This window comes from Apiospora kogelbergensis, assembly GCF_038363985.1.
Source record: "Apiospora kogelbergensis strain CBS 113332 chromosome Unknown utg000005l_segment0_segment0, whole genome shotgun sequence".
Lineage (NCBI taxonomy): Eukaryota > Fungi > Ascomycota > Sordariomycetes > Amphisphaeriales > Apiosporaceae > Apiospora > Apiospora kogelbergensis.
This window is the reverse complement of record NW_027117422.1, coordinates 2,878,536-2,894,110: the sequence shown is the minus strand read 5'-3', so window position 1 is coordinate 2,894,110 and position 15,575 is coordinate 2,878,536. Positions and strand designations below refer to the sequence as shown.

The following is a 15,575-nucleotide window of genomic DNA, read 5'->3' as shown; positions in this document are numbered from 1 at the left end:
GGGGATTGCCCGCAGTCCTCTTCGTATTTCTTCTTTATTCGCCACATATCACCGTCCCCCACCATGAAGACTCGCGTTCTACTGGAGGCACTCGTGGAGAAGGGCTTTATCGCCTTGTGCATCTAGAGCAAAAGATCGACTATTGGTTCATGTCACTTACACGGGTATTTCCGAGGTGTAGTTTCGAAATCGGTGGCTTGCCACTGACGTTCTCCGAAGAACACCCTCGATCATATAAGGCTTATCCGTGCCTTCAGCGGTAGGAACTGATGACAGAGGAACGAACGTAATATTCAGGTAACAAGCATCGCGTGACATTGTCCATCACCAAAAGCCCCCAATCCAAGCGCCTGACCTCTTCTGCCCCGGGGACAGCTCCATCGCCCTTACATACCCGGAAGACTTGTGAGCCCTATGGAGACCCCCAAACTCGTCAGTCAAGGACAGGACTATAGACGAGAACTCGACCTAGAAAGAAGAGGAGAAGAGCTCAGAGTACTTACACCCATCGATGTCCTCGGTGACCGTCTTCTGCTTGGCGCACTTGTTCATGGCGGCCGTCGACTGGGTCTTGGCGTTGGCGCCGGGGCAGTTGACGACGCAAGGCTGGTCCATGAGACGCTGCAGCGCGTCGTCCTTCCAGCCGAAGACGTAGTCGGCGTGGTTGCCGTAGCCCGTGCCGTCGCCGAAGGACCAGACGAAGGGCTGCGACCCGTCCGCCGGCCAGTCGGCCTTGTTGTTGAACTGCCGCGTCTCCCAGACCACCTCGAAGAGCACTAATGTGTGTGACGTTGCATATCAGTTATTGATCGGTGGATGTAGCTGGCCCATACCGGTGTCCCCAGGTCCCTTCCGGGGCCTGAGAAGCAAGGTAAGGAATCGATAGATACTCACCCTGCGGCATCCTGATCGGATGCGACGCGGGGCATGGACCGCCGCTCTCGAAGGTGCCGTTGGCTGGATAGGACATGTGAGCCATATGGTCTGGGGAGTCCAGGTTGACGCCGTTCCAACACGTTGGGAATCTCGCGTTCACCATTATGCCGGCGTTGCAAGGCCGTGAGGGAAAATCGAGCGACTCGGGCTCACGCGTGCCCTGGTTGTCCATGCAAGTGTATGTCAGCTGGCGGAACTGCGCCATTTCAGCCTTGGTCCGCGCTGCCACGTTTCCTGTGAACATGCGGAAGCCCTGGGAAGAGCGATTAGTGCTGGTATAGTGGATAGGGGGCTGGAGGCGGATAGGGGCTAGAGGTGGATAGGGGCTGGAGGTGAATAGGGGCTGGAGGTGGATAGGGGGCTGGAGGGGGAGGATGCTCACAGGCTTAAAAGCAGTGACCTTAGACCTTTGCTGCTGGTCATATAGCGCATCCTGCATGTAGTAGACGGTGATGCCGCCCTTGGCGCCCTGGATCTGCGACGACTGGGGAACGCGCTTGTAGGTGCCGTTGCGGGCCTTGAAGAAGAGGACGGCGGTCCAGTAGTTGGAGAAATCCTCGGCGAAGGAGCACGTCGTGCACGTGGACTCTTTGGGCATGTCCTTTTTTGGGTCCATGCTGGCGTTGAATGAGTTCTAGATCAAGATGTCTTTTGATCAGATCGATTTGCGCCAAGAACAGCACCCACACCTTGATGTAGGAATACCGAGAACGAAAGGGGCTGGCACTTACTCCGCCGACGATCTGATGGACATGAGCCGAAGGCACCATGCCCGGGTTCACCAAGGGATCGAGCCGCTCGATTACGAGTTGGGAGCATTGAAAGCGTACCAGAGCATTGCCCCAGGTAGCCAAGGCCACAATAAACAATGCCACGAGGCGCTTCATCTTGTCTTGTGATATGTGTGCTGGTGGACAACAGTTCAAGAGGAAATCTCGACCTGGAAAGCAACAACGGCGAGGAGTCGTTTCGTACGAGTGTTCCTTGTCAGCATATATCGGTCAAGAAAGGCACGGAGAGTACAGCGCATGCCTTGAAATCTGTTGTTTTGCAGTTCCATGTCATCCATACTATGAGTTCGCATATTGCCAACCCAAAGACTTCCATGCTCATCTCGAGATAACGTGGCAAGGAGCCAGTCGCGAGGACGGGTGACAAGTGCCGGAGGGATCCAGCCTTGGCAAGTGAAGACAAGCTACTATATATTTGATTAATCATGACTATGACAGGCATCCTCTTGATTCACCATTCCGATGGCTCGATAGGGATTTGCATGTGAATGGCCACCTGCTCCCTACCCGGATCGCACGCCGCTTGACAAGCACCCTCGGTATTTGATGAGCGTTCTCGAAGAACACAATGAGCCCCGGCTGAAGGAGGCTTTACCCATCTCGGGGTGCCCATTACCAGGTCCCATGTCGTGCGGGGCTATGATATTATCCGCCCTGTATCTGGGCCATCGAGGAATTTACCCTGGATATCCAGCAATCCTTGGTAAGCATTGTGTCATCGGCGGCACCAATCATGGCCAGGAGTGTCTTTATCTTTGACTGCAGACTTATATTTGGCCATGCGAACCGTGTTGGAATATGGTGTCTCTCTGGCCTGGACACGTCCATCGAAACATACTCGCCCACAGCGGGACTGAAAACCAAAATTTTGGTAGTACATCATATTTTGCACGTTGGTAAGCTCCTGGGCTTTCGGTCAGCTGCAAGCAAAGCCTAACACCAAAGACGCGAATACCCAGAACAGAATGCGTACCTCCCTAATATTACCCGCCATTGCCATCCTCATCTCTGCCGCCACCGCCGCCGACCTGCCTTGCGACGTGGAAAGCGACAACTGCAGAGCAGTCATCAATGGCAGCGCTTGTTTCAACAAGTATCTGGCCGGCGGCGGCGGGAATACAAGGCTTGTTCTGAGCTGCCTCGCTGGAACAGAAGGCTCGGCAACGCCTCAGCAGAAGGTATGTAATATGTGTTGCTAAAAGCTGTCAGCTGAGACAATAATGTTCTTGTCTGGACGGTCTAAGGGGCAATTGCTAACGATAAGCCCTGGCATGTATCTTGGGTCTAGATGTGCGCGTGCACCGGCTGTGTCGGTCCGGCTCTGCTCACATGGATTTCGAGAAACAAAGTTTGTCCGTCATAAACAGAACGGATTTTCTGTGGCGTGTTCGAATGTTTCTACTCGAGCCATCGCATGCTGTCGCTATATGGAGAACTCGGAGGGGATTAGGGGCTAGGCCAAACAGTCATTCGTGTCAAATCATACGGCCAACTGGGTGGTATTAGAATTGCCAATAAGTCGCACGGGATGGTTTGGTAAGGTTCGATTGATGCCTCATTATCATCTACCTCATCAGGGGGTTGTGATGGATCAGGGGATGGATCATGGGTGTTTATGTTATGGGTTGGGGTCTTTTGTGCCTCGTGCTTGTGGGAATGGATCGCATGGATCCGCTCAAAGACTATCTAATGCAGCCACACTTCTACGTCTCTCCAATGGTAGACATAGCTCGCGGGCTGCGGAGTGACTATGGGGGAAGTGAATGGGGGCAATGTGCAAAAAGTTGCGGCTTCCGGTGTCACCGACCTCTTGGCCTATCCCTCGTCCTCTTTCTGCCGGGGCGGAGGCTGTTACCTATGCTCCAACTTAATTTTGGCCTATGAGGTCTCGACGGCGGGTGCAGGTTCCTTCTTCTCCTCCGAGCTCTCACCCTCGGCGGCGGTGAAGAGAGCCTCATTCTCCTTCTGTGCCTGCAGGAAAGAATCCTTGAACTGGTTGGCGTTCTCCGAGTTGGCGAACCGGATGGCAAGGGTGACAGCCTCGGGCTCGCCCTCGGAGACATCAGCAGCAGCGTTCCACACCCAGCTGCGGTCGCTGCCGACGTTGGGAGACAGCTTCATGTCCGGGACGACTACCCACCAGGTTAGCATCACAGACGGAAAGGACCAGGAGCGGTCTGGTTGGTACGTACTGTAGTGGTTGGCGCAGACCTTGAGGGTCTTGTCTCGGCGCATGACCAAGCGAGTCTTGCCGTTCTCCTTGTGCTTGAGCAGACGCACATCACCGGTGCCGCGCTCCTTCCACTCGGTAGTCTCACGAACAAACTTGAACAACTTGGCGCGCATTTTGAACATCTGCTCCTCGGACTCCTCGTTGGTCTTAGTCTCAACCTTTTCGGTCAACTTGACGACGGGCTCGAAGTGAACATCTTCGGATTCAGGGGCCTCCTCCTGTAATCAAGAAACCTGGCGTCAGTACTGTTGATTTTCTCGGTGGAGTCGGAAGAGTGAGGTCGGAGGAAGGAATTTCCAGCATACCTCGTCATCACCCTTGGCAGCAGCAGCGGCATCGCGCTGGGCCTTTGCGCTTCCGGAGTTGTCGCCACGGTCCTCATCGTCATCCTTCTTCTCTTTCTTTGCGCCACCGCCGAACATGGAGAAAACGGAGGAGGAGGTGACAGCGGGCTTGGTCTCTTCGGTGGTAGTCTCGGCCGGCTTGGTCTCCTCGACCTTGGGCTCGGTGGCGTCGGTAGAAGACATTTTGGCGATGGAAGATGGAATCGACTGGATCAGAGAGGCGGTTTGTTAGTTTGATAATGCCTGCAAATCCAAATCGGAAAAGGAATTCAGAAGCTGATGTTGTTGTTGTTGTTGTTTTTGCAAGGGGGGTTATTGGTGGGGGAGAACAGTCGCAGATGTTGGAAGTTCCGTTCCAAGGCCAGACTGGGCCCGTCAGTCAGTCAGTCACCGCCCGCCACTGGGCTGGGCGCTCTTGCTTGTGGAAAGATGCCCCACTTGGGAGGCACACAGGCAGGGACACAGAAACACCAACCTTGGAGGCTTTTCTTCTTCTTCGATTTGATCTCCTTCGGTCAAAACCCGCAGCTTCTGACTAAATAGACAAAGAAAGGAGGGGAGAGCGAAAAACGAAGGAGACGCTGGGAGTGATGGAGGAGGGGCACAGTGGTGGGGAGGTGAGAGAGGGAGGGGAACAGCTTACCAGATTCGAATGACACCCAAAGCACGAGCAGCAAATTCCGTGCAGGGAATGTGTTGTGGCGTATGGTCTCGTCGAGGGAAATGCCCAAAAAATTCTTCGTGAGGGAGAAACGGAGCAGTAGATTGGCTGGCACTCGAGTTAATTAGTTGGGCGCGAACTTCGACAGGTTACCAACCTAAGATTCTATCCGACTGACTGATTGATCAGATCAAACAATCAAATCAAATCAAATCAAAATCTAAAGGAGGGGTGAAAGGCGAAAACAGAGTGGGTTCCTGGGAGGCGACAACCTTAGCCCCTCCTTTGGATCGAAGTCAACAAAAGCTCGGGTTCCTGCAAGTAGCTGGTAGGCACCTAATCTGCGAGTGATTTCATGTGAAGAAGTCATCAAGTTGTCGTCTGACTGCCAGCCCCATTCCACTACCGTCACTGCCGTCATATGGAATGCAGCCAGCAGCCAGCAGCCAGCAGGTTTGGGCATTGCCAAGGGCCCCCTCCAGCAAAGCAACCAACCCCTGCTTACCTAACGTAGTCCATGCCACCATGTTGGCGTGTTGTGTGCCCCTCAAGCCACACATGGATAGTGGAGAAGACTATTTGTATCTGGACCCTACGCTAGTCACCAAGATACTCCCACACGGCCAATCAGGAGAGGCCCTACTCCTATCCTGCGATACCCAATATCTTGCCTTCTTGCACCGGGGGTATGGTATGCTTGTATGCATTACAAAGAGTTGAGTCGGATTGCTGCGGAGAATCACGTACGTACAGCCAGCTACGCACCTTGTACGCCTCTCTTGACCGCACACCATCATACAAAGTGAATTTTCTTCCGCCCGCCCATCGTCTTCACTGGATGTTGAGCATTGAGGTATAGGGGGTTATGTAAAGTGCAATTCCATTCATCAGCCATCAAGTACAACTGAACACCGTGACCAAACTCCGGTATGTGTGGCTGGAAAATCAAGCGCAACCTCTACTTACCAGGTCTGGCTTCAGCTGTTCTGTCCACGGACCCCTGACCACACTGGGCAGAGAGACAAATCCACCCTCTCATCGACTGGCAAGTCGCCCGAGAAGGGATACAAGACCCAGCAAAGCAATACAATAATAGAACCCAACGCCATCCTGATGTCCACCCTGCCAACACCCTGTGGTATAGTGCTTAACAAGTACGATCAACCCTAAAGATTTCGCTCGCCAAGCTCCCAGAATGAACGTTTGCCTTCCTTCGGCCCGTTCTTCTGGTTCTTCTTCAGCGTGGTCCGAATTTCCTCCACCGTCTTCTTGGCTCGCACTCGGCGTGCCTCGATTGCCTTGCCAGCCTTCTTGTGGTAGTAGGACTTGGCTGCTGCCTTGTACTCTTGGTGCTCGTCGACTTTGCCTTGGAAACTAAGCCACCATAGCTTTGTACTCAACTGTGCGTGCAAAAGACCCAATGCCAACTCATCGCGCACATCTCGGGCTTGTCGCACGAGCTCCGTCTCTACCTGGAGCAACCGCCCCGAGACTTTCTCCTTTGCAAGAACCCGTTTGGCCTGGTGGGCAACCTGCGCAGAGACCCTTGCAGGAACGCCGACGACCGCCAACCCGGCCTCTCTGAGTCCTTGTAGTACAAATTCCAGGTCTGAAGCCGTTCGCTCGATGGTCTGCTTGGACGCCGAGTCGAACGCCGGTATGCACGCTTCTTCAACCCATGTTGTTGTGCCGTTGACTGTATCCACCACCTTCTGAGCGAAGCCCTTGACAAGCTGTTTGCCAGCATCAAGTGCATCGCCCAGGAAGTTGTTCCCAAAGTTGACTTGAAAGGTCTCATTAATCTTCGGTCTCCTTGTAGTTGCGATGGAAACATCGAGAATCCCATAGGCTTCTTTTTCTGGCACTTGGAGAAGGAATCCGTCGTCAACCAGAGACACCTTTGTAGATTCAGGGTCGAGGTCGTTCGATCCACGACTAACAGACACCAGAACTGTCTGTTTGGCAGGCCAGCTAGACATGACCTGCCGTGGGACCTTAATAAGGATAGCATCGCGGCTGTAGATCTCAGCCGCGCAGAGAACCACGGCTGGCTCAGCATCCTCAGCAGCAGCGTTATCTCTACCGAAAGGCATAAACGCACTACTTTTGAGGGAGTTGGTCGTTTGCAAGGCATTCATGGTACTGGTAGGCGTCAAAGATGGGGTGAAAGTAGATGTCGGAACAGTTTCTTCCGTCTTAAGCCGGAGGGATGACACAGATGCCGCTGGAACTGTTGATATTACACCCGCTTGACTCTGGTTCGTCTTAAGCACACCTATGATTGGTACCAAGGCAGAGGCTATCAGGAAGATGGATAAGCGAATCAGTATCTGGCGTGTTGTCAATCTGTTGAAGACATCTGTCGCGACTTTGGAGTAACTGTTGAGGACTTCCATCCACTCGCCCAGGCAGCCTGTTGTTGCGGCATATATAGTGCGATCTGAGCCAGGCTTCTGTGTTTTCTCCCGAGTTGCACCTCCCCGGCTCTTCTGCTCCTGCATAGGCTGTTCGGAGGACTCATCGCCCGAACCTGAGGAGGTTTGGGAGTTATGTGGTTGAGATGACGTGAAGAGCTCGGTAGGATGTTCCAGGCTTTGGTCCGCCATATTGACCATCTCTTCAACATGGCTATCGTCGACAGAAGGTAGCCCGTTACCTTGGCTCGAGTGACTTTGGTATCCCTCTTCCTCTTCATCGGCAGATGAGTCCGAGTCCAGCTCGTTCGTGTCGGCGTCGGTGCCAGTCGTGTCGGTCATATCGGCAACGCTCTGAACGTCGTCAGCGAGCTCGTGAATTGGGTGGACGAAGTGGTCCTCGAAGGAACTCGACTCGATCTCGCCGTCGTTGTCGATGACCTCGTAGCCGAGATCGACGATGCTGGAGTCCAGCGACACCTCATCTTGTTGACTGCGGTTACGCATGATATCAGGAGAACTTGATGAAACCCAGTTAGTCAACTGCCTATTGCCAATAGGACGTGGGAATCGTAGCGTGGGCACCGAGCTGGAGATGGCGCTGGGCGCTGGGGTGCGGGGTGACGCGGGCGGTGGCAACGTGCGATCGTCAGTCGATTTGCTGATAGATCGAAGCGTCTCGTTCGAGCGTCGATGTCGAGCAGTTGCTGGCGTGTCTGATTGGTAACCAGACTGTTCCGGCCGTTCCATTCCGTGGTGACGACAGTTGAGGGCCTCGCTGGCTCACGTCATACCTCGGGCAATCTACCCTTTTTCGGAGATATGTAAGGAAGGAAAGAGCTGAACTGAGAAGAACGGCGGGTTTAGAGAGCAGGAAAGGCTGAGGCGACGACAGAAGACGACAGACGACGGCCTGTGCAATGCGGGGCTATAAGGTAGAAAGGTGTAGATGTAGGTGTGGGATGGGATGGGTGAGACTCGTGGTACGTATTGGTAGTGAGGAGGTTGGCCGACAGCCCATTCAGGCACATGTAGTTCCTCGCTCAACAACAGGGGGAAGAAGGCAAGTTTGAGGAAGAAAGGCCCGTCGAATCTGATGCCCAGGGCAAGAAGAAATGAAGGCAGTCTTGTCACCTACTTGATTGTAACGGCTTGGCCTGATCTGTGATCTTTGAAGTCCTGATATGTTGGACTGATCCCGTCTAACCTGAAAGGCAGCCGCCAGCCCTGGGTGTTTTAGTCAGGCAGCTAGGTTAGACCTGAGGAAGGCAATAAGCCGCAGCGGATGACTGTGGTCAATATTTGAAGGCAAACAAGCTGGTAGGCAGTTCTGCCGAAAGCTGACAGACAAGGGACGAAGTGGTTTCCTTGTAATGTTCCTGGTCTTTTCTTCTTCTTCCTCTGCTCCTTGGTGTGGTTCGTCCCTCAAAGCTCAGGCAGGTCACAGATGTCTGGTTTGACGGGAGGATAAGAAGGCGTTATCATTGCATGCAACAGGGAAAAGACTGCTCCTCAAGGTTTCGTACACTTTGTGCTGAACCGGGTGGATGTGTCTGCCTGGTCGTCCGGTTCGTTCGTCGACCAAGTAAAGGACGGAGGTTTGTGAACGTGGTGGGTGACTGTACTTTAACAATGACGGAAGTTAGGTTGCCAGTTGCCTTACAACCTCAGCCAGGACCCCGCAGTGGGTAGGCGCAGGTGAGTTGGTTGCAGGGGTTGTTGATTGACTGCCCTGTGGGTACCTGGGGTAATGGGTAGATGCTCTACGGAGTACGGAGTACAGCTGTATGTAAGGAAGTGTGAGAGAGCTCAATATTTATATATATATATATATCTCTCTCTCTCTCTTTTCGAAGCCCAGCTCAACAGCATGTGTCCATGTCTACCTATTTGCCTTCACCTGCTAGAGGCCTAAGCAGTTTGTTGAGACCGTTGACTTTATACCATCTCCAGGTTCTCTGACAAGAATCTAAGGGCCACCCTTGCCCGCCCAGCCCCTACCTTATCACCCCGCCCGTAGCCCCGACTCATCTGGCACTGCCGGGAGGCCAGATGCTTAAGCTATCTTGACACAATTCCAATACCAGATGTATAAGCCAAATATATGGTAGTTCGGGGTTTTGAGTCATCCTGTCGTGTTGGAAAAGACGCTCTGTATGTAACTAGGTTGAGGTCTCAAGTACTCCGTAGGGACGCCCACGACCAGAAGAAGCCAAAAGACAGCCGTCAGTCATATCATCAGCCATCAGCTCAGCAAAGGCCTTATCAGCGGGACTGAGGGGTTCCTGGGCGGCATTTTGCCTTATTAGCGCTCGAAGCAGAAAGCACGCGGCACTCCTTGTGAGCTCGGATTGCGGGGTTATTGACCAATGCCAACTCGATGCAGATTGGCAGATCTATGTATTACTTTGCCGCCGTACGCAGTGCCCGCTACATGTGACTAATCACGCATAGGTGAGGAAATAATGTTCCGCGATTTCCAGCCTATCCATTTGCCGTATATGTACTTTATGCATCAAGGTTCGGTGGGTTCAACTCAACCCGAGACCGGACACGTCTACTCACATTGAAAGATGAAATCGATATCGGTCACCAGGGGGCGTAGGATAGCAGACTTGCCCACCTGGGTTTCACGATCTGCTCACGTGGGGATTCGTGAAGTACGCACCAGGTCCAATGACCCCCAGCCTCGTCTTCCATGGAAGTCAGCCCAATATAAGCCCAGTCGTTTCATCTCGACCCAGCCCGTCTTCTCCACGTCAGCCTAAGTATGTTGGATGTTTCCTAAACAGATTGCAAGTGGCAATAAGCAGAATGTACTTTTCTCACTTTCAGGTGATGATTCGATACTCGTGCCGATCGGGTTTCAAGTCATATGTACATTGATCATCTCCATAGTAGAAATGCCATGTATTTCCAGGATATGATTGCGTGATGACTGTAAGACGTAGTATAGCCTAGAGTGTCATCTGAACCATACGCAGCTGCAATCAACATGCTATACACTGAATCAATTTGACCAGGTCTTCACGAAACAGTCCGAAAATTGCTGGTTCGTTGATCTTATCATTGATTCTCCTTTTCATTATGTACTATACATGCTCATGTAACAAACGTGGGTTAACGTTGCTCCGTCTTCATAAACGAGAAGACAACATCCAGTAACGTCCCGTAACGTAGATCTAAATCGAACTTGGGCCGTAAATGACTGGCCCTCCATCAAGTTCGCGCAGAACCGCAAACGCCAAAAACTCCCATCCGGAACTGATTCCGACCAACGTAACATCATTCTAGACCAGAATCCACTGCCTCCTTTGGATTATATCCAACTCAAGAAAGTCATCAACTCCCATATGTGCAACGTGATAAACCACTGAATCCAGGGCAATGCAGGCTGGGCTGATACATAGTCCCGTATAGACTCATGGCCGCAACGGTTGCTCAGCTGCCCATGTGGATGCTGACCTTTCGAATCAAAGGGTATCAGAATAACTGCAAGGAGCAAATTTGCCCCCTTCGCGGCAGGTGGACAAGACAAAAGGAGACTCGTTAATGACAGCTTAGACCATAAGCGATAGGCCAAGGCCCCTACTAATGGGGCCTAGACACACCTGGCTGTCCTCAGAAACCGACAGGGCATTGGCCATTATAGAACGTCATGCTTCTGTAACACCCTCTTGAGGGCGTCGCTGTCGAACTCTTCCTCTTCTGGAATCATCTCGATGAGTCCAGTCAAGTTAACAAAGAGATCGCCTTGGTTGCGGTAGGCAAGTATGGCCGGTACAGCAGCGTTGTCGAACTCGATATCCTCGTAATGGATCTTGACGAAGTGGACATAGGGGTGCGCGGTGACCAACGGGCGCAAGGCTTGCTGGATCAGGCCAGATACTTGGCACTGTTGGAGGCAAGTGTTAGTAATCGTGTGCAGCGAGATATGGAACAGGTCTGTAAGGGGAGGGGCGGCGCATAGGCTTACCTCATGGTCATATACGAAAACAACAACCACCGTCTCCCTGCCGACCTTCTCGATGGAGTCTAGGTAGCCCAGGGCGTCGACTGTGTCAAGGCGGCCGAACATGCGCAGGCTCGGGCTCGTCCTCCGGTTGGCGCGGGTCTTGCCCTGCGCCTCCGACTCGAGCTCCTGCCGCCGCGACTCCCGCCACTGCTGCAGGAAGGCTTCCTCATCTTCGTCGACATCCTCCTCACTGTTCTCGGCGCTCTGGTTGTCCTTGCTTCTAACCAGATCGCCGATGCCCATAACGGAGCGTCGGGCGGCGCGAACCCTGTTGCGCCACTTGCTTTGACGAGCCTCTTCGTAGGCCCTGGCGTCGGCGATGACGCCCTTCACTCCCGTGGCTCGACCCGAGTCGAAGGCGGCGGGGGCAGTTTGTAGTCACCGCCCTCGACGGGGGACCTCATGTTTGGCATGCGCATGGCGGCGTCTATTTGCTCGTTTCGGAAGCGATCTTCCTCGTCCTCTTCACTGTCGTCTGCCTCTCGGCGTGCCTCGTCTCTGTCTTCAGGATGGACACGTGGGCTGTCACTGCCGGAACTCTTGTTCAAGAGGTCCTGGAATTCTTCCTGGGCGGGGGTTGGATTGGGATTGGTTGTAGCGGAAGAGGACATGATGATGGCCGCGCGAGGTGGGATGATGGGTAGTATTAAGTAGCTGGCGAACGGCAGAGCAAGTAACTCGGTACCGTGGGCCGAGAGTTCGATGACGGTTGATATAATACGAGTGCCAGACCAGGATGACAGCGTCGCGTGGCCTAAGATGGGGGTGTGGGAAGGGGCTTCAAGGGTGGAAGATGGCTGATTTGCCAGTGTTCCAAATGGGTTGACGGAGAAAGGCGGGCTTTGTTTTGGATATTACTGTTGTGGTATGTCCAGGGTACAGGGTTACGCAGGGTTTGGTCGTTGGCTCCGGAGGCAAAAGCAGGAAGAAGACCAAGTCGAGGGGACTTGGAGAGGGGGTGGGAACTTTGGGAGCGAAGAAGTTTGGCTTGGGGAGCGAAGTGCAATCCGACGATGTGCGGTGAGGGCGGAGCCGTACGTGTAGAAAGGATACAGCTTGTTTTAGATACAGCCCACTGCTACAATATGCGTCAGCGCGTTTCAGAAATGGAGAACGCAAAGCGTTGGCAGAAAGTGGCCAGTGAGCGGGACGACGATGGAGAATCGGGCTGGGGCTGGCGTGTTGCAGACTAAAAAGTAGCGCCAGGACGAACCGCTTGCAGACTTGGGTGGTTAGCTAGGAAAATAAAACATGTAAAATAAAATGAGCAGAGATCTAACGGCCCACGATCCTAGTACGGAGTAGTCTCAATCGCGCAGGCCACAGGGCCACAGTTCATCAATCAATCAGGTTTGTGGTATTATTAGCCCAGCATGTCGCATGTGTGCGTCTGGATCGATCTGGCGAGTGAGGAAATTCTAACTAGGGATCCTGAATTATGATGAAGATACTAAGAACAGGAAGTCGGGGAGAGAGAGAGAGAAAAGGAAGGAAACAGGTGCCAACCCGCCACGGCAGTTGGTTTCATGCACATGTATGCGCGTATGGATGTACGGCCAACAATGTGCTGGGGTCATGCTGTGCGATCAAATTCCTACTAGAAGCATGGAAAGATAATCGAAAGAGTGGAAAGGGGCTTGCAACCTGACTCACCTGTAGATGATGTGACAAGCTACAAGGCCAGATGAATGAGATCAGAGCCTAATCCGAGAACCACTTTCGACTCCGAACTTCCCTTGTTTGAAACCATGGCGGATGGAATCCCAAGAAGAAGCAAGTGGCAAGCAAGCATCCATTCCCATCTTTCGTTTCCCGTGGTTTTATTTTGTTTCTATTTATGCAATGCATCCGGGGGCTGGGGTTTTCCGAAGGAGAATAATAATAATTATACGACGTCCGGGAGCTGCATAATCAATTTAGATACTGCAGATCATGTTCTAAGGGCTTTCTTTTGGATTTCCAAATGCAGCTGGCATTGCTTCTGCCTTTGCTCCTGCGCCTGCTCCTGCTCCTGCTCCTGTTAAAGCAGGGGATGGGGCCGGGGGGTGTCGGTTTTTAGAAATGCACGTGGCTACCGACAGGGCATCCGCCACGATGTGAGAATCCTATTCCCACATTCTCACAAGCTGACTTCGTGTTTGAATCCTTTCTTCACAGCTTAGCACATGTCGGCCCCGGCCTATTCTTGTGACCCGTCATGCATTTCCCCGCCGCGCTTACTTACAGTACTTGATTGTTTCGGTCTGAGCATGCTTTAGTCCACAAACACATCTTCGGCCATGTGCGTCGTCGTTCATACCGTGGCTTTTGATCACCACGCCCGGTGGAATGGGGTAGGTAGCGCGCTGGCAACAGACCCTGGTTCCAGGACACAAGGAAGACATCATCGGGAATGGTCGAAGCGCTCTACCTAACGTCGGTACCGCCATGTTCAGGGCTACGGTCTTCACTTAGTTGGTTATGGCATGGACTGTACATACATACTCACGGTATTCTCCCACTCGGTGACCGGTCAACCCGATAGGATTATGGAACACTTGACTGTCGTTACAGGCATGTGGCTGCCTCGTGGTAGGTGGCAGGACTCGTGGCAATCAATCCGCTACCAAACGCCTACCATCTACGTAACTCGGGATCTGCTTAGCCTGAACGGGTTGAGCAGACAGCAACAGGTCTTCCCAGAGGCTTGGACATGCAACACTGTAACGTCGCCTTCCCGGGTCAGCATCAATTATGCAGAGCAGATTCGCATTTCGAGTCAGTCCCTCAATAGACCCCCTTTAGCCAGCCAGGCTAATGAACTCAATTATACGTCTGTTGGCTGATCCGACGGTCATTACTGATGCACCCGAGTAGGTAATAAGCAACTGCTGTGTCCTAGGTGCTGCAAGAATCAACCGCTTGTCTCCAAGATAATCTCTGACTCTCCTGTCTCCTGCCGGCCCTTCTAATTGTGAGACAACAATAGCAATTCCATCATGCTGTCCCGTCTGTATTGCAATGTTAAACGGGCTCGCTCTGCAGCTTGTTGACAACCCCTGTACATAAATAAGCACGGGGCAGCAGCCAAGCAAAAGCACATAGACCCTTACCCCTGATTAGGTGTCACCCAAGCATCGAACCGAGCCAGCGCCTTCCTTGGCTTCTCTGGGGCTTCTAGAAGGCCACCTGCAAGATGTCCACCCGCATTTTGACCCAGCCTCAGTTTCGATGCAGGGGAAGGGCACCGAGAACCAGAAGATCAACCGAAACAAGGAGCATGGTACGACAACAGACGGCCACGCCGATGACAACATGCCGTCTGATCTCTTCCTGAAGTAAGACATCAAACAAATATCAACCGCCATCGCAGCGTTGCTGGCGAAAGGTGGATATCCATCGAGTCTTGGTCGTGTGCATTTTGACGTCTCTTCAGCAGCAGCAGCGGCAGCAGCAACAACAACAAGAACAAGAACAGCAGCATCCACTTCTCTCGCACCCCACCGTCTGCCGTGCGCTCCGTCCGCACATCTTCCTGCGCTCCAGTGCGAGGGACCCCCTCGGTCATGGTAACCATATGATATCACGGCGGTCCTGCGCCATGGCGGGTCGTCGTATCGCTAATGCGAAGAGGTCGCATCGTATGTACTGTTCAAAGCTGCAATGCCTTGAAAGATTGCCACATTGGCAGCAGATGGGTGGCCTGGGAAGCGGTGAGGCTGAATGCATGATGGAGATAAATTGCAACCTTTTCGAGACAACGGGAAAAGCCGTCCAATTATCGCGTCGTGACAGAGACAGAGCAATTCGCGCGACCAAATGTGGACAGCGACAGCGACAGCTCTCTCTTCCTCCTCCTCTCCGTTATCCCATAATTATATTTCTAGCTCCCGCTGGAGCCCAACGAAAGCACCATCGAAAAAGCACCATCGCGGGATTCTGGCCTTCACTCGGGCCACTATCCGCACCTTGGCACTCGGCCACTTCGCCTGATTGCGGGTCACCAGGACAAAATTGCAGTCTCCATGTATCGCCAATGTCACGGCAGGGTTGGTGCGCAATCTGGTGGTGTTCGTTCGGTATGGCTGGATCGATTAATGCAGTGAGGCCCCAGCCCCAAATCCGCATGCTCTTCGAAGCCGAGGGTCCGCACGACGCGGCTTTGCATCGCGCAAAGAACTGGCCGTTCAATGGGCGTCTGC

At 53.0% G+C, this 15,575-nt stretch overlaps 4 protein-coding genes across 4 annotated transcripts; all 4 read right to left on the bottom strand.

Moving 5' to 3' along the window:
* Positions 1–468: 468 nt before the first annotated feature.
* Positions 469–1,823, bottom strand: PG998_007533 (uncharacterized protein; the record flags this gene model as incomplete). The annotated part of the gene is made up of 3 exons (XM_066874349.1): positions 469–776; positions 895–1,570; positions 1,668–1,823. 3 exons carry the CDS (start codon positions 1,821–1,823, stop codon positions 469–471), a joined length of 1,140 nt encoding a protein of 379 aa, XP_066730294.1.
* Positions 1,824–3,605: 1,782 nt separating this feature from the next.
* Positions 3,606–4,487, bottom strand: PG998_007532 (ran-specific GTPase-activating protein 1; the record flags this gene model as incomplete). Its single annotated transcript, XM_066874348.1, has 3 exons — positions 3,606–3,859; positions 3,920–4,178; positions 4,266–4,487. The coding sequence occupies 3 exons, from the start codon at positions 4,485–4,487 to the stop codon at positions 3,606–3,608; spliced, it is 735 nt and encodes a 244-aa protein (XP_066730293.1).
* Positions 4,488–6,131: 1,644 nt separating this feature from the next.
* Positions 6,132–8,129, bottom strand: PG998_007531 (uncharacterized protein; the record flags this gene model as incomplete). Its single annotated transcript, XM_066874347.1, has 1 exon — positions 6,132–8,129. The coding sequence occupies one exon, from the start codon at positions 8,127–8,129 to the stop codon at positions 6,132–6,134; it is 1,998 nt and encodes a 665-aa protein (XP_066730292.1).
* Positions 8,130–11,025: 2,896 nt separating this feature from the next.
* PG998_007530 (thioredoxin-like protein) lies at positions 11,026–12,005 on the bottom strand (the record flags this gene model as incomplete). Its single annotated transcript, XM_066874346.1, has 3 exons — positions 11,026–11,274; positions 11,356–11,735; positions 11,777–12,005. The coding sequence occupies 3 exons, from the start codon at positions 12,003–12,005 to the stop codon at positions 11,026–11,028; spliced, it is 858 nt and encodes a 285-aa protein (XP_066730291.1).
* Between the last annotated feature and the right edge of the window lie 3,570 nt (positions 12,006–15,575).